Here is a 19,197-nt window from a genome sequence, read left to right as displayed (position 1 = left end):
TCTTTTTACTAAAGATCTTGCCCAATTTTCATGACCTGGCTATCCATTCGTTCTAACAATCCTCCCTGCACCACTAGCTGTTCGAATTTACAACTATCATTTTCATCTCCTGATTACACGCGAAATTGCCGGCTGCTGAGCCCACAATTTGATTCGGCACATTCTCCAAGGCCACCATCTCTACCCCGCTTCTCGACTTTACCCTGCCTGACCAATATTTAACCTACTGGGACATGGCAAGGCAGCAGATCATTCGACATGAAACTTAGCTACTCAATGGTCTAAATGTTTTGATGATCATCATCTATCATGCCTCTTGACTGCAGAATACAACCTAGTATAAAATCTGGTGAAAGTTAGAGAGGGAAGGGAAGAAATGAATGCAGTTTACGTAGACTTTGTCGTGTTTCCAACCCTACATGAACACTGGTCTTAATACCGGAGGAGCTGAGGAAGTGCGTATAATTTAGCAATATCTTGCTAAGAACATCTGCAAAAATATATATGTCGCACTTCTGTAGTGTGCATCTGCTAGAAAGATCAACATGGGCAAATTTAGCATAGACTATTACAGCATAAAAAAATTTTTTTTGAAATTGTGCAAGCGTTTTCCAAAAGTCCTAATAACCGGGTAATTGTGTACTTGCGCCCCATGTATATTACATATAATTTTGTCCACTTTAGATGTAACGTTAAATGCAGTTTACATAATTATAATATGATACTTTTTGTTGCCGACCCACAGCTGTAAACTTCATAGTACCTTTTTCTGAGAATTTGCAATTTTCAACAATTTTCCAAATGTTGTCGTGCCTAAATAAATGATTCATTTCCAACAGTCGCTATATATTAACCTCTTTTTTTTAAATGCATCACACCCTTAAGATGTGGCCTGGCAGTCCCTGATAAAATGATTTGTTCTTATGTATTTAGTAGGAGTGTCGAGCTAACCCTTCCTCTTAAATGACAGCTCCGACCCCAGTTATATGCCCACTGTTGCCATTTGTCCTGATCAGGTATGCTACTATGGCGCATATGATAGGAACACGTAGATGTGTTACGGCGAAGCTTTTTTATTTATTCTTCGAGGTTTTTTTCCACTCCCCTTTCCTCTGGGCTCCCCGTCGTTTCATACCCAAGTACCCCACGTGATGTCCAATGTGTTATTTTTCGAAATGACAACGACGCTGTTCTCCTACAGCCCAAAAATTCAAAAATAAACGCCTGTACTTTGCCTTAATATTGAGAACCAAAGATATTGCTGAGACAACTCATGCACTAAAGTGGAAAGTTGGGCTAGTTGGTGAGTGATCATCATACCTTGCTGGTTTCCCAAGGTGACCACCCTGCCTTCCGGTGGTCTTTTCCTGTTTGTCTTCACTGTGTCCGTGTCAGTGCGCTGCTTCACCAGCAAGGTATGATGATCACTCATGCACTACTTGCTTAACCATGTGTACAACGCAAGCACGGGCATTGATAGGCTGATGCGGAAAAGCTTTCTATGCTTCACATACATTCACATATGTCCATTGGGTCCACAATATTTTGTTGGCTTTAGCAGTATTATTATTTCACGATGGTCACCATTATCGCCGATCATCGAAAATTACTTTTATGGAACACGCTTTTAGGGCAAAGAGCGAGATTTGGTCAAAGGTTGAAGGGCAGCGTGGCTATGGAGAAGCGTAGACAAGAAAGCGTCGCATTATAAAAACTTTCAATACTTTATTATGCGTTGCATGTTGCAATCACTCAGTTCAGCCCTTGGGCGCGGCCGGGCAGCCACCATTGGGGGTGTGAGCCATCATAGTGGCTCATACCCCTACACTAGAGTTTTATGCGTTGCATATTGCAATCACTCAGTTCAGCCCTTGGGCGCGGCCGGGCAGCCACCATTGACCTTTAGCGCAACCACGTGACGTGACGTCATGACAGCCGGAGGAAAAGCTGGGCCCCAACTCGCGCGGTCGCACGCGGCCGCAGCCACCACCTCACTCCCGCTCCTCCCGCTAGGGGCGCTGCGCCGGCGCGTGACGTCACGGACCGCGCAATATGCAACGCGCGCAATATGCAACGCATTCTTGGCTTCACCAAGCTAAGCCTGGCCACTTTTTTTATCATCGTTCAAAGCAAGAATAATGCATCGATGACTACGACGGTGCTGGGTTCCAATATTTTTTACCATATTTTCGTCTTTTGCCTAAACCAATTGTTGTTATACAATAGTTCTTGCGCTTGGGTTTCGCCAGCGCGCCGTTGCACATGCCTGGCTACCAACGCGATACCTGAGCTCAGCAGAACTGCAAGAGACATGCGACCTAAAGTTTATGTTCGTGCATGAAAACTTCACCAACAGGAATTTGTAATAAACGTTCACCGCTTGAAAAATGGTTTGACTGTGGTGGTTCAGCTGTGGCGGCTCTTCGTAGTTCAAAGTAGACGGGAACAGAATGCACGGACTACGCCTCACAGTTGTTTGTTCATTATTTCCCCATACATTTCGGGTTGCTCGTAACTCTGTATCTTTATTATAAAGCCCTATCTGATAGGCTGCTCTTTTTTATTGTGCCATTGCGCTACAACGTAGAGTTATTTATATTTTATAATTACTTATTCCGTCTTAGTAGGTATTTGAGGGAATGACTGTCTGTTCTGGTATTGTGAACGAGAAGACCATATTTTAACAATTTATATCGTCATTCTTCAAGCACATGCTCAACAAATAAATAACTTGTTAGTGATACAATGCATGAAATAACGTCAAACGATTGTGTAAAGACACCTCTTCTTACAGCCCTGCGAAGCACGTTAACATATATATGTTGTGAGAAAGGCAGGGCAGTGCTGATTAAATATTTTTGTATAACGATCCCATGCGAAATTCACACGTTTCAACAGAAACGTTCTTTCTCTTAAAACTCAAGGGTACTTCTTGTAAATCAATGTCTTCGTCTATGCTTACTTGTTGCCATCCATTACAAATGTCCTGTTTATTGTAACTTCTCTCTCGGTGTTACGAGTCGTTCTGTCGTTTACGCAGGTGATGTTCTTTGTAGTATTCGAATATAATGTCCATATTCTCTCGTTTGGTTTGAAGAACTGAAATAAAAACGGCGAGAGAAAATTAGAAAAAAAATTTTGGCCGAGGTGATATTGTCACGTGGTAGTGACGGTTAAGAAGGCAGCAAGACTGTGATTGAAAAACGAGCGTTCTATTGGGCGAACTTGTGCCCTAAAAAAAGGCTACACTCAAAGAACAGCAATAGCGGCGAACACGATCGGCGGTCGTCAAAATCTGATCAGCGGGTCAAGCGCGTCGGCTTTTATAAATCAGTCGTCAAATGTTCCAGAGTAATCGCTGGGACCTGCATGCCTTCCACAGAGTTCTATGCCATTCGCGACGCGCAAGCATGCAATCAGATTACACAAGGTTCGACGACAACAGACAGCGGATGGAACCATCGATAACATCCCAGAAATTTTCGACACATTCAAGCGCGTCCTGTGCTGTGCGATAACATTTGTTAGGCGATGAAACGTGTTGCCCGATAAAGACAAGTAACACGTGTCAATACCACCCTCTTAAAAATCATCGACCCGATGCTGCTAACAAACGAAAGTAATAAAGAAAAGCACTTGTAGCATAGAAAACAACAAAGTAAGGAAATTCGTCAGCGTCCGTAAAAGGGTTTAAGACGCACCACGTGGACCACTTCAGGTCGTGCGCTGCGCCACTGTGAATGCGAAATGCCGTCTGGCACGACCTCATAGTCCAGCGCGCCAATACGTCGGATGTCCTTGTAGGGTCCGAGATAGCGCCGCAATAGTTTCTCATTCAGTCCTCTTCGGCGTATCGGGGTCCATCCCCAAACACGGTCGCCGGGCTGCTACTCGACGAAGCGTCGTCGGAGGTTGTAGTGGTTGGTAGGTTGTAGTGGTTGTAGTGGAGGTTGGTACACTGCTGGTTCTTGATCCGTAGGCGGGCGAGCTGTCGGGCTTCTTCGGCGTGCTGGAGATAGCTAGCGACGTCAACATTATCTTCATCAGTGACGTGCGGCAGCATGGCGTCGAGCGTAGTCGTCGGGTTCCTGCCGTCATCATCATCATCATCAGCCTGGTTATGCCCACTGCAGGGCAAAGGCCTCTACTATACTTCTCCATGATCCCTACATCCAGTCATGATGACCAGGAAGTCGAAAGCTTCTATGAAGACGTGGAATCGGCGTTGGGTAAAGTCAAAACTAAATACAGTATACTGATGGGCGACTTCAATGCCAAGGTAGGCAAGAAGCAGGCTGGAGACAAGGCAGTGGGAGAATATGGCATATGCCCTAGGAATAGCAGGGGAGAGTTATTAGTAGAGTTTGCGGAACAGAATAATATGCGGATAATGAATACCGTCTTCAGCAAGCGAGATAGCCGAAAGTGGACGTGGAGGAGCCCGAAAGGCGAGAAAAGAAATGAAATAGACTTCATACTCTGCGCTAACCCTGGCATCATACAAGATGTAGACGTGCTCAGCAAGGTACGCTGAGGACATCATGAGGAGCGAACGGAAGAAACTGGTACATAAGAAGTCGATCAATGAGTTAGCGGTAAGAGGGAAAATAGAGGAATTCCAGATCAAGATGCAGAACAGGTATTCGGCTTTAACTCAGGAAGATGACCTTAGTGTTGAAGCAATGAACGGCAATCTTGTGGGCATCATTAAGGAGTGTGCAATAGAAGTCGATGGTAACTCCGTTAGACAGGATACCAGTAAGCTATCGCAGGAGACAAAAGATCTGATCAAGAAACGCCAATGTATGAAAGCCTCTAACCCTATAGCTAGAATAGAACTGGCAGAACTTTCGAAGTCAATCAACAAGCGTAAGGCAGCTGACATAAGAAAATATAATATGGATAGAATTGAACATGCTCTCAGGAACGGATGAAGCCTAAAAGCAGTGAAGAAGAAACTAGAAATTGGCAAGAATCAGATGTATGCGTTAAGAGACAAAGCCGGCAATATCATTACTAATATAGATGAGATAGTTCAAGTGGCTGAGGATTTCTATAGAGATTTATACAGTACCAGTGGCACACACGACGATAATGGAAGAGAGAATAGTCTAGAGGAATTCCAAATCCCACAGGTAACACCGGAAGAAGTAGAGAAAGCCTTGGGAGCTATGCAAAGGGGGAAGGCAGCTGGGGAGGATCAGGTAACAGCAGATTTGTTGAAGGATGGTTGGCAGATTGTTCTAGAGAAACTGGCCACCCTGTATACGCAATGCCTCATGACTTCGAGCGTACCCGAATCTTGGAAAAACGCTAACATAATGCTAATCCATAAGAAAGGGGACGCCAAAGACTTCAAAAATTATAGACCGATCAGTTTACTTTCCGTTGCCAACAAAGTATTTACTAAGGTAATTGCAAATAGAATCAGGAACACCTTAGACTTCCGTCAACCAAAGGACCAGGCAGGATTCCGTTAAGGCTACTCAACAATAGACCCTATTCACACTATCAATCAGGTGATAAAAAAATGTGCGGAATATAACCAACTTTTATATATAGCTTTCATTGATTACGAGAAAGCGTTTGATTCAGTCGAAACCTCAGCAGTCATGGAGGCATTGCGTAATCAGGGTGTAGACGAGCCGTATGTAAAAATACTGAAAGATATCTATAGCGGCTCCACAGCCACCGTAGTCCTCCATAAAGAAAGCAACAAAATCCCAATAAAGAAAGGCGTCAGGCAGGGAGATACGATCTCTTCGTTGCTATTCACAGCGTGTTTACAGGAGGTATTCAGAGACCTGGATTGGGAAGAATTGGGGATAAGAGTTAATGGAGAATACCTTAGTAACTTGTGATTCGCTGATGATATTGCCTTGTTTACTAACTCAGGGGACCAACTGCAATGCATGCTAACTGACCTGGCGAGGTAAAACCGAAGGGTGGGTCTAAAAATTAATCTGCGGAAAACTAAAGTAATGTTTAACAGTCTCGGAAGGGAACAGCAGTTTACAATAGGTAGTGAGGCACTGGAAGTGGTAAGGGAATACATGTATTTAGGACAGGTAGTGACTGCGGATCCGGATCATGAGACTGAAATAATCAGAAGAATAAGAATGGGCTGAAGTGCGTTTGACAGGCATTCTCAGATCATGAACAGCAGGTTGCCATTATCCCTCAAGAGAAAAGTTTATAACAGCTGTGTCTTACCAGTACTCACGTACGGGGCAGAAACCTGGAGGCTTACGAAAAGGGTTCTACTTAAATTGAGGACGACGCAAAGACCTATGGAAAGAAGAATAATTTGTATAACGTTAAGGGATAAGAAAAGAGCAGATTGGGTGAGGGAACAAACGCGAGTTAATGATATCTTAGTTGAAATCAAGAAAAAGAAATGGGCATGGGCTGGAGACGTAATGAGGAGGGAATATAACCTATGGTCATTAAGAGTCACGGAATGGATTCCAAGGGAAGGAAAGCGTAGCAGAGGGCGGAAGAAAGTTAGGTGGGCGGATGAGATTAAGAAGTTTGCAGGGATAACATGGCCACAATTAGTACTTGACCGGGGTAGTTCCTGCCGTAAAGCAGCTTAAACGGCGTGATCTGTGTTGTGTCTTGCACCTCTTGTAAGCGAATGTTACGTACGGCAGGACGGCATCCCAGGTCTTGTTTTCCACGTCGACGTACATTGCTAGCATGTCGGAGAGGGTCTTATTCAGGCGCTCCGTAAGACCATTCGTCTGTGGGTGGTAGGCCGTTGTCCTCCTGTGCCTTGTCTGACTGTATTGCGGAATGGCTTAGGTGAGCTCCGCCTTAAAGGCCGTTCATCTGTCAGTGATGAGGACTTCGGGGGCGCCATGTCGCAGCCGGATGTTTTCGACAAAGAATTGTCGAGCGATCGCTCAAGCTCATCTTTGACGATTTCGGCGATTCAGGCTACTTGAGGCTGTGACCTAGGTTACAACTTCTGCAGCTCTTCCCGTACGACCGCTCTGATAGCGTCGCGCAGATAGTCGGTGGCCACTGATTGAATTTCAGCGTAATTGGTAGAGGTCGTGCGGCGGCTTATTTGCCGGTTCCGCATCTCGAGTGTCCTCTCGATGCTGGTGGCCTCACGAAGGAACTGTTCTACGGTCTTCGGTTGGCTTCGTATCATTGCGCCGAGAAGTTCCTCCTTCGCACCCCGCGTGAGAAGGCGGACTTTCTTCTCCTCGGGCATATCCGGGTCGGCGTGGCGGAACAGGCGGTTCATTTCTCCCGTAAAAATGGCAACGTTCTCGTTAGTTAGCTGCACTCGGGCGTCAAGCACGGCTTCGGCCCTTTCCTTGCGCCCGATGCTCGTAAAGGTGAGGAGGCAACCACTTCGGAACAGGTCCCATGTTGTGAAGGTGGACTCCAGGTTCTCAAACCACGTTGTGACGGCGTCTTCTAAAGCAAAGTATACATGCCGCAGCTTGTCGTCGGGGTCCCAGTTGTTGAAAGTCGCGATTCGTTCGTACGTCTCCAGCCAGGTTTCCGGGTCTTCAGTCGCTGCTCTGTGGAAGGTCGGTGGGTCCTGAGTTTGCTGTAGGATAGCGGGGGACGCTGGGGCAGCCATTGGGGTTGTTTTGACCAGGATCTTCTCTGTCGCCTCAGGTAGTAGTCCGTGCTCTGGCGGTAGTCCTTGCAGTTTGCGGCTAGCACGCTGGTCTTGGGCGATGTTTGTTTTGTCCTCGGGCTTCTGGCTTGCATCGCGTCTTTGCGTGGGCGTTCGGTACATGAACGCACTAGCACCTCCACCAGATGACACGAGGTGGTGACGGTTAAGAAGGCAGCAAGACGGTGATTAACGAAAGGAGCGTTTTACTGGGCGAACTTGTGCCCTCAAAAACAGGCTACACTCAAAGAACAACGGTAGTGGCGAACACGATCGGCGGTCGTCGAAATATGATCAGCGGGTCAAGCGCGTCGGCTTTTATCGATCAGTCGTTGAATCTTCCAGATTAATCGCTGGGACCCGCGTGCCTTCCACAAAGTTATACGCCATTCGCGTCGCGCATGCATGCAATCAGATTACACGAAGTTCGACGACAGCAGATGGAACCATAGATAACATTCCAGAAACTTCCGACACATTCAAGCGCGTGCTGCGCTGTGCGATGACATTTGTTAGGCGATGGAACGTGTCGCCCGATAAAAACAAGTACACGTGTCAATATCACAAAGAATGTCGAAGTTAACGTGATTAGCATTGAATTAGCCCAGCTAGGCAACCCAATGTCAATGTCATTGCCACATTGTTGTCATTGTCGACGCCGAAGAGCGGAATGCATGATGGCCTGTATGCAGCCGGACTCCTCTTTCGCGCTTTTCCAAATGAGAACGCTGCGCCATCTATAGCGGTGCCGTTACTCAGTGACTGAATGTTTTTATGACATGTTTGCCGGTTATATTGCGGGTGTAATTCCGCCTAGAACAGGCTGTATTTTACGTGATATTTCCTGTGTGTGTGTGAATAAAGTGTCGCACATACTTAGCCGCACATACGCAGTGGCCGAATTCCTAACGAAAGAGGTACATTAAAGAGCAGTACATACTCATCGGGACATAGCAAGTTACTGAAGTTCACGTGAAAGTGATTTATTGAAGATTAGCACTTAGCCAGTGTGCCAATTTGATCCAAGTTTGCCCAATAGCTGATTCTAACGCGGTTGCTTGTGCACAGCAGCCCCATGCTCTACTCTGTAGACCATGGACTATCGACAAACCTTGGCCGTAAGGTGGTTTGAGGCAAAAATAAGTCGACAGTATGATAATTGAAGCAATACCAACCGAGCTTGACACCTTTAACAGTGATAACCGGACGTAGAGTGAGACCGTTTCATTCATGACTGATATTATCGACATTTAATAAGTTGGAATTTTTAGGTACATCACGCACATTCCGACGCGATGTATGTATCACAGCAAAGCTCTATACGACTAGGATCCTGAAATGTATTCGTATCCGTAGCCAAAAGTTTAACCAATCACTGCAGAAGGCGCATGCCACGTGCGTCGCGTGCGCCACTGGGTTTCTTGCACCACCACCAGAAGGCACTGGCATCGGCACGTCCGCGGCGCCAAACGTGCGGGAAGAATGGATAAGAAGAACCAGAAAGCTCGCCTTCCCGTATAGCTTTCCCCGAAAGCGTTTCCCGGTAAAGATTACACTTGCACAAGCTTCAGTTGCCATAAAGTGGCAACTGTTGCATACAACGCAGGGAGTGAAGTCAATGCACGTTCATATGTAAAACAAGCCCCTTTGCAACTGACTTCGTTTGTGCTGCAATAGCGCTATCGAGTTAGAACTCCTAAAGTGCAGCATAAACATCATGAGCGGTGACGAGAGGAGCAATGGCAATACGCAAAAAGCCGTTGTGTTCAGCCTAGTCAGGACGCAGCGGTTCCATTCCAGAGCAAGCCAAGCACAGTTAGGACGCCTGCAGAGCAGCGCGAATACGATGCCCGACGAAAGGAACAACATCATTATGCACAACGGCGCCGTGCTCACGCTCGGCAGCACCAATTTTAAGGCTACCTCACATTAGTCCATCGGATCGGTTGATGCCACAGCTTCACTGGCCAACCACTTTCATGGCCTAGATTTCAGGTCTTTCTTTGACATATTTCGAATACTATATATATATATATATATATATATATATATATATATATACGTGAACGTTAAGGAGCCCCGGGTGGTTGAAATATCCGGAGTCCCCCACTGCGTGCCTCATAATCAGAAAGTGGTTTCGGCACGTAAAAACCTCAATTTAATTATATATATATATATATATATATATATATATATATATATATATATATATATATATATATATTATATATATATATATATATATATATATATATATATATATATATATATATATATATATATATATATATATATATATATATATATATATATATATATATATATGTATGCTTCTACTTCCATTTTCCCGACTACCTAGATCACGGGGTTCTTCTTGGTGGAAGGGATAGCACTTCAGGCAAAAGAAGTCGAAAGAAGGAGCAAAGAAACTTTCGCTTTAAAACATCCTTTATGTTCTTCTGATTATGAGTGAAATTGAACGCACAGCACAAGGCTTCATCAATGGCACCAAGAAGAAACTTCAGTAAACTGCGCTATGAATGAGTCGGTGACTATGTATCAATGGATGCGCTTTAAGCGAGTGAACAATTCTCACTCTTCGTAGTCACCGATGAACCACGCGTCTCGTCTCGGACGCCAAGCGTGGACTTCTCAGCAGCCTGACTAGATGGCGCAGCAAGTCCAGAAAGAAGCACGAGAGAGACGCCAGGTTGCCGCATGACGCATTTCTCAGCTTTCGGATGCACCAGCGCGCCATGCAGTTTGGAGGCTACGCGCACGCTTCGTCACAGCAGCGCTAGATGGTGCCGAGTGTTCTTAAGGACGCAAAAATGGAGTAACGCGGTAGCACACGCCCCAGACATAACTTGTTTCGATAGAGGTAATACGCTGCGTCGCTGTATTGGTTCATTCGTAACGTATTACCGTCCACAGGCATCGTGAGATTGATTCAGTCTACCACAATATACTTTAAATAGTGCAAACTGTAAAGTTAAAGATGAATACTCGGAAAACGCTATGTACAGATGCAGTACCAGTTGATACAGTGGCGCCTGAGCTGCATAACTTCTAATCAAACAAAAATGATGTTTTTTTTCCTCTCTTCGTGAAGAGATTCGTACACAGCGCATTAGAAAATTCACTTTACATGTTACGCTGAAAAACATCAGTGCCCGGGCATCTATATTTACACTGTCGCGTTTGAACAGGGGCAATGACAGTCTTTGTGTAAGTGAGCACGAATAGCAGCCATGCCCGCACCGATAGATTTTTTCTGACAGGCTTTGACGCCAAAGGTGGAAAGGCTAGCTTAATCACGGCAGGCCCATATAAATCGTCTTCCTCCCTAATGACATTCTTGCACTAAGGAATGGGGCAGAAATCATTAGACTGTCTTGCGGGGTAGGTCATGCAAATCGTGCTGGAAAATATTGTCTGCTCAACTTAATGCAAGGCGAGAATTCAAGCGAACAAAGTGTAACTCTCAAAAAGGTGAAACTATGCAGGAACAACAATATTCATGTGTGCCTTCACCAGCTGTCTTACAATTATTAAGGCGCTGCTGGCAGCTTGTTTCTAGCAAACGTCACAGGTCTTCGCCACAATAACACGACTCTTGCACAACTAGAGGTAACTACTTTGAACAAAATTAAGTTCATAAACTGTTTTCTATCTTGCCACAATATACAGAATAACTCTTCAAGCCCGCACAAAATGACTGTTGATTAACCATTGATATATTGTTGGGCAATTGCTGAAACAACGGACTTCGACAGATTTTTAAGAGCAATTGAGTTCACTCAACCCTTGCACAACAATATTGCCGTTGAGTGTTCTCAATAAACAATTTATTGGGTAACTTGTGATGATTTTTCTAGTTGGTTTTTGTTGTGTAGCAGTTGAGTCCAGTGTACAATAATTAGGACTCGCACACGAAGACATACCAAAAATTTATTGCGAAGCGTTCCAACCTCATTCCTGTCACTTTGCGGCAGGTAGGTTCTTCTTTCGCCTCGCTTTCATTAAAAGAAAATAATGTGTGACCGGGTGGAATCGAACGCCAGCCGTCGAGCCCGGCACTCTAACTAATAGGCCACGAGCGCGCGCATACTCCTCTTATTCGAAAGCCAGTAAGCTCTGAAATGCTTGACGCGTGCGCCGCGTGGCACTTCCTGGAGTTGTCGCTACAGCTGGCGCTTTGAAGCGCCTATCTACGGGACCGCCCCACTTTCATAGCCATTTTCGCTACGTAAAAACTGCAACGTTAGACTAGATTCATGACTGCCCAAGTTCATAACGATTTATTTCTTCGCCAGTGTACAAATGCCATCGTCGTTTTAACAAACACTAGATGGCATAGCCATTGGTACGATCCGAAATGAGCACGTTTCAGGGAGCAGAAGGATGCGAAATTCACTTGCAAACACGGTGATTACGCGCATGTGGAGTTCCCCAAAAGTAGACACGGCGGCAGCGCGGCCGGCGATAAGACAGGTGCCGACAGGCGACCACGCTACCTTCGAGCCTCGGACGCGCTGTGGGAAGCGTATGATGCAAGCGCGCACACGCTACAAACATACACGGGTGAGGTCTTCGAATTTGCTGCGACGTGCCCTCTGTCCGTAAAGCAAATATAGTTTTTTATCCATTGTCCGTAGTACTAGAGATCAAAGAACGAATGCGCTTTGAGATCGCAGGCCGCAACAGTACCACAGCTAATTGCTGTATCTGCGGCTCCTCCCGTCTCTCGCTTTGCAAATTATTTATTTGAGCCTCGCCGAACTGTCGTCCTCTCATCTCCCAAGACTGCAGGTCTCGTATGTTCAGTCAAAACCACCAAAGGGAAATGAAAGAAATACAGGTAACGGATTCTTATCATACCTTACTTGTCACCTCGTCATGTGCAAAGGCGCTACAAACTATTTTAGAAGCTTTATTTTTGTAAAAATAGCAAAACTAGTAGTAATCATTATTTCTAGGTAGCGCTACAAACGTCAAGGTAGCGTTCGGGTGTGTATGTGTGGGCGCAAGCGGTTGCAACCGAGCTTCGTTTTGCGCACACTTTTGCAACAGTACGCACGGTTACCGCTGGTTTCGTAGTCGCATTTTTTGGTCGCAGTACTTATTCTTTTGCGCTACAAATTAGGTTATTCTTAAAAATTTATGATGGTTAGTTGATGAAAAATTATGGCTAATTAATTAGCGGTTTTTAAGCGCCGGTATTTTGTGCTTGAAAGGCTTTTATAACTGAATACGATAGTGAAGCTGTGAACGGCTTTAGGACTCAGTTACTTAGTGGCAGTTGTGCGGTTGTTCACGCCTCGTGCGTTTTGATGAATGTATTTCTTTTCTTTTCGGACATCATGACGCACATTTTAGTGTAATGCTTTAACGACGATAAGTGGGACGTTTCTCTCTTGAAGTCATTGGCTCACCCAGCTACTAGTATTTGACTGATGTGCGAGCCTGGTTGTTTTGATGAGTTGCGCTGCAAAGGTCATGATGCCTGTTGGAGAGAAGGCACCCCGAAACAGTCGCGGCCGCGCTTCTGAAGATAGGTAAGTAATCTCGTTTTCTTGGGCACGTAGCCTTTTTTATCTATTTTGACATTGACGAGCGTGAGACGTTAAGCACACCGTTCACTTTCTTCAAGGAAACCGCATGCCCCGGGCAAATGCGCGCGATACTAACTCTCGCTGCCGCCGTCACTTCGTTTGAAACAATAGTAGGCGAAGAGGCAGCGGCGCCCCATATGCGTAAAATTGCATTGCTTCATTTGTTCCTGTCTAATAACGTTCGCTTCATTTGTATGAGAGAACACAATTGGAACATAAGGATTGGCTTCTCTGCGCAGTGATAATTTTGTACAGTGGCCACGTGATCTTTCATGGGGGCTCACGTGGGCCGTCTAAGCGCTTGTTATCGCGTTCCGATACGTGAGAGGCGCGCTGCCTTTCAAGGTGTTTAGGCAGGCACTACAAGCTTAGGTGAACTGCGACAAATTATTGTGCAGCAGGTGTGCAGCTGTGCTACGCTTGTACCACACTCGTACCGGAAGGTAGTGTTGCACTTCACGCTTACGCATTTCCTAAGTATGGCGGCCGCCGTGGCAATTCGGGGCTCGAGGTCGTGGATACGATCCCTGCAGCGGCCGCATTCCAAAGGAGCGGAATGCAAAAACGCTCGTGCATTGTGCATTGTATACACGTAAAAATTTCCAGAAGTCAAAATTAATACGGAGTCCCCAACTACGACCTGCCTCATAATCAGATCGTTGGTTTGGCACGTAGGACATCAGAATTATTTTTTTTTAACCCGTAGTGGCTCATCGTATACAAGACGGTTAGTGTGATCACCTTTTGTGCCGTAGCGGTCAAGCGCGCCACGATTTAGGTTGCGGCTAAGGATGCGGCGCACCGCAAAATATATTTCGCCTCTGGGATTGGCGGAGAACGGCCAACCGATTAGTCACAGCTTCCATGCGGTGACTGTACACGGATACACAGCGCAAATGAACAGAGGTGTGGTGACGACGTCGACAAAGAACACACCCGCCGACGGGCTCGCCTTATCGCCTATCACCGCCAAAACTACCGCAGTAAGCATCCTTATCTAGCGCGGCGGGCTGCCGTTGAAAGCGTACTGTACAATTTTAATAGGCGATAACCGAAAGATGCCACCGTTCTCTGCTGCCTCTTTGAGTTGGACCGATCCGAATGTGCGTTGCTTGTTGAAGCGAAAGGAGCGCCAATCGGCGCGTTGTCGCCTCGAGCTAAGCGTCGCACTCGAGCACCGTTTGCGCGGCGAAGAATGACGCGTGCACGAAGCTAGCTCTCTGCGCTGACGCCACCGCGCAAAACGCGCAATTGCGTGTACACGACGTTCTGCACACAAATCGCGTGAGGTGATCGGAGCCACGCCGGAGCGGATAGCTTCAAAGAAAGGGTACATGTACTCACTCGTACAGGCACGCTCGCGCTCGCATCGCTCTCGGCGTATCTTTAGGTCATTCCTTCTGCTGGACTTCTACCCAAAGATTCGATATCTGCTTGGTATCGGCTATGCCCTGTCGCGTGGTCTTTGGTTCCGCGAGAGAGCCGGAAACATTTTTCCCCGCTGTAAAACATCGCTGTGCGTGTTTTAGCTAACATTTACCGTAGCAACCCATTTCTTCCTTTTCTCGACGGCACTCGTAAGTAGCCGCAAATTTTTACTTGCCAGAATAGTGTGTACTTCTATTTCGTGCATAGTTATGTGCAGTGTGTGGCAGATTCTTAATACGCGTAATCTCATTTTCTGTCCGCATTCCCTTCTCACAGGTTACGCATGCAGCAAATTCCCCAGGGCTAAAGTGTTCTACGTCAAGAGCACCTTGGCGTCGTGCAAGAGACACCTGTTGATATGTGGCTCATTCACTAGCAAGCTCGCATCTCTGTTGCCACTCTCCAGCAAGTGGGATTTTCAACTATTTGTTGTGCTGCTCCGTGGTGTACTAGCTGCCGCATGGACGCTGTGAAGGCTTACTTTCGATCTGCTCTGGCGTTTAGTAGTAATGGATGGGCTACCTTTTGAGGAGAGGCAACTACTTTTGTTTGTGAAAATCTTTACCAGCCTAACCAAGTGATACGTGCGTACTGTAAACAGCAGCACGAACAGAGGCGGACTACGGACGACGAAATAGGTAGGAGCACCCACGAGCGCAAGCTCACCTAAAAGTTTACTTTTGATGACAGAGGTATTAAAGACACTGGTCAACTTGACAAAGGTAAAAATCCGTGCATGCGTGGTAGAAACAGCCACGTGCGACAAGAAAAAATATGAAAACGCCATGTCATGTAGAATAAACGTGCGTGAAAAACGAGAACTGTCGGACAAATCTTCCGAAAAAGCGAAAGATTTGTCCGATAAGTGATACTACCCAACAAGAAACACTACAGATAACTTGGTTATGCATTTGTTTCGTTTGTGATCAATAAATATTGCTTCTGGAACTCCTGTGGTGTTGCGGTATAGAGCAGAAAGAACTATTGTTTCATCACAAAGACCAGAACACAAGAGGACTTATGGAAGCATGATTTATTGATCACGAAGAAATATTCATAAGGAAGATTTCTGTGACCCTTAGTGGGAAAGAGTTGCTGCAGTACTTCTCGTTAATATCACTTACAGGACAAACCTTTCAGTTTCCATGTTTTTGTTAGTTATTGATGCACATGTTTATTCTACAGGACGTATTTCGGTACTTTTTTCATGTGCCGGACTGTTGCTGCTGCGCATCCATGGGTTTTTCTTTGTGGAGTTGGCCAGTGTGTTTAAAATCTTTTTCTTCACGAATAAACTTCTAGTTGAGTCAGCGTTCATGTGTGCTCCTACCTTAATTCATTCTTCTCGTCTCTGTTTGGGTGGTTGTCAAATATAAATGTACACCGAATTGATGAAGTGTCCATAGAATTGATACATGAAGTTATATGCGCTGTTTATTTCACGAAGAACGCTATAGGGTCTTATCTTCTCTTTGTTTTTAACAATGAGTACATTTTTCTAGTTCAACTTCAAGGAGTCCCCTGAGGAAGCCAATAAGAGTGATGATAACTTCCTTTGTGCGTAAGATTTATAAATTTCATCCATTCAAGGCATGACATGGCACATGCCTTATTGTAGGTTGCTAGCATTCGTAGTAAGATTTACTTTTCGTTTCTCTTGACGCTTCTTTGTACTGTGCTGCATTCTCCAGGCACATGAACCTTTTTTATGCTCTAAGTGCATGCGTTCTTTTTCTATATGCTGGAGCGAAAAGTATGAGCCTAAATATGCATATATATCACTTTCCTTCTAATTTTTTTCAACACTGGTGCTGTAGCTCCCTCCGTCTTTCAGTTACTGCTTTGTCCCAATTTTTATACAACCTTCATGTATTTTATGCAGCAAAATTCTGGTGCAATTTTCATAACATTTTGCCTGCGAAATTGAGGTAATTGGTGTTTCGTATGTGCATTTATTTGCGTTTTTCACTGTCTCACCAATCTGGCTGTCGAGTCGTTGGAATCTTTTCTCATCCTTTGTGACTATTTTTGGGGTACTTGATACTGAAAGTGCAGGTGACCATTTATTTGGCTGTTTGGAATTGTGTTAGGCGTGTGTTACTACCAATTTTCTGTGCTAAATTATTTTTTCTCTTATCGTTCAAGGTATTAGCCTTGCCTTATCTCTTTATTGACTGAGGTACCACTTAGTTGCTGCGTATAGGGACATAGCCCCAAAATGCTCTAATTAGCTTTGTGCAAGTCCAGAAAAATTACCTGAAAATGAGCTCACTAAATTGAGGAAATGCCACCAACAAACTCTTCTGTACCCAAAATTAACATAATAAAATGGTATACTGTTTGTTCTTGACTTGTGCCAGGGAGATAAGCTGCATTCATTACACAAAAGCTTTACAAGTTCATTTCTGAAGAAAGCAAACCTGGCTCGTGAGAAACATATGATTCAGGTGTTCACCATTCCCGACAACTTTCTAAATGATGTCTCTCAATTAATAGATATTGAGTGATGTTATTTTACAAAATAATTGGGCAACATGAAAATGTATACATCTCGAAGACAAAGCTCAGGCAAGTCTACTTTGGTACTTCATTAAATTTTAATCGCGGTGAAAGTCGTGTGCTAAAGCTTGTATATATTTACGTGAAGTCATTTGTTTCAAGTCTGTTATTTTGCCTTCTCAGTCAGCCGTTGCTCTTCCTGTGATGTGTTAGTGTGCGAAACATTTTAATGTGTAAAGGGGGTTTATTCGGGTCGTAGAGAAGCAGGGACCAACGCGGCAACAGCAGGTAGGGCGCAGCCAGCGAGCGAACAGGGTACGAGCCACGCGATGGCAATGGGGCTTTTCAGCCTGCCGATCTTCTTCGTCACAATCACCCCCGGGATTGAAGAGTAGCCATCCTGGCGACCTAGGAAGAGGTGGGCGGATCGTAGTACTGCTTCAGCCGGTCAATGTGTACAGTCTCGCGCCCTCGTCGACGGAGATCGGGAGAGGGCGATACGGGTTCCACCACGTAGTTCACTGGTGATGTTTGTGCAACCACGCGGTAGGGCCCGTGGTACTTCGGGAGGAGCTTGGACGAAAGGCCAGGAGCAGCAGCAGGCGGGACCCAAAGCCACACGAGTGAGTCGACGGGGAAAGGGTGAGGGGGGGGATTGAGGTCATGGCGCTCTTTTTGGCGGCACTGTTGAGCAGACGTCAAAGAACGGGCCAGTTGTCGGCATTTCTCGGCGTCCTGAGCAATCGCAGAAACAGGTGAGCATTCAGCAGGGTCCGGCCGGTACGGGAGAACGGTATCAATGGTGCTGGAGGGATGGCGGCCGTAAAGCAGGAAGAATGGCGAGAATCCAGTAGTGGCTTGAGAGGCAGTGTAATATGCGTAAGTGACGAACGGAAGTACAAGATCCCAGTTGGAGTGGTCAGATGCAACATACATTGATAGCATGTCACCAAGAGTTCTGTTGAATCGTTCTGTTAAGCCATTGGTCTGTGGATGATAAGCAGTAGTAGTGCGGTGAATAATTTGGCATTCAGATAGGAGTGACTGCAGGACGTCTGAGAGGAATACGCGGCCCCGATCGCTCAACAGTTCGCGAGGGGCGCCATGGCGGAGAACGAAGTTGTTTAGTATGAACGAGGCGATGTCTTTTGCTGATGCAGCAGGCAAGGCGGCGGTTTCGGCATACCGTGTCAGATGATCTACGGCCACAACAATCCATCGGTTGCCAGCGCCAGTAGATGGAAGAGGCCCGTATATATCAATGCCGACGCGGTCGAATGGTTGAGCTGGGCAGGGAAGTGGTTGGAGAGGTGCGGTGGAGAGATGCGGGACACATTTGCGTCGCTGGCAGGCAATGCAGGAGCGCACGTATTTGTGGACGAAGGTGTACATCCCTCGCCAATAATATCGTAGGCGAAGCCGTGTGTAAGTTTTTGACACTCCGCCGTGACCACACTGCGGGTCAGAATGAAAAGCGGAGCATAAATCTTGTCGTAGGTGGCGAGGCACTACTAAGAGCCACTTGCGGCCGTCATTTTGGTAGTTGCGGCGGTATAAAAGTCCGTGGCGGATTGTGAAATGCTGCGCCTGTCGGCGTAACGCTCGAGGTGCCGAAGTTGCCGGAGGATTTGATAAAAAGTCGAATATCATGACGATCCATGGGTCTTTTCGTTGCTCCGATGCCATGTCCAGGATGTCAAGTGGTGAGATGTCATGTCTATAAGTAGAAGTGCTGCTGTCTGAAGTAACTGGGGAGCGCGAGAGGGCATCGGCGTCAGAGTGTTTGCGTCCAGAACGATAGACGACACGGATATCGTATTCCTGGATTCGGAGGGCCCACCGAGCGAGGCGGCCCGACGGGTCTTTTAGGTTGGACAACCAGCAAAGAGCGTGATGATCCGTCACCACGTCAAAGCGTCGACCGTAGAGATATGGACGAAATTTTTGAAGAGCCCATACGATAGCTAGGCACTCTTTTTCTGTGACTGAGTAATTGGTCTCAGGTTTCGTGAGGGC

General features: G+C 46.0%; 1 protein-coding gene across 5 annotated transcripts in view; it reads right to left on the bottom strand.

Annotated features, from left to right (window-relative positions):
• The window catches only part of LOC126534790 (uncharacterized), a 123,837-nt gene that overhangs the window by 63,497 nt on the left and 41,143 nt on the right, over positions 1-19,197 (bottom strand). For all 5 annotated transcript variants that reach the window (XM_072289242.1, XM_072289241.1, XM_072289238.1 and 2 more), the window contains one exon: positions 2,963-3,099. In XM_072289242.1, coding sequence (XP_072145343.1) covers positions 2,963-3,099 — 137 coding nt within the window. The remainder of the gene's footprint in view (positions 1-2,962; positions 3,100-19,197) is intronic.

This window comes from Dermacentor andersoni, chromosome 7 (assembly GCF_023375885.2).
Source record: "Dermacentor andersoni chromosome 7, qqDerAnde1_hic_scaffold, whole genome shotgun sequence".
Classification (NCBI taxonomy): Eukaryota; Metazoa; Arthropoda; class Arachnida; order Ixodida; family Ixodidae; genus Dermacentor; species Dermacentor andersoni.
The sequence above is the reverse complement of the archived record's forward strand: the minus strand, read 5'-3'. Positions and strand labels throughout refer to the sequence as shown.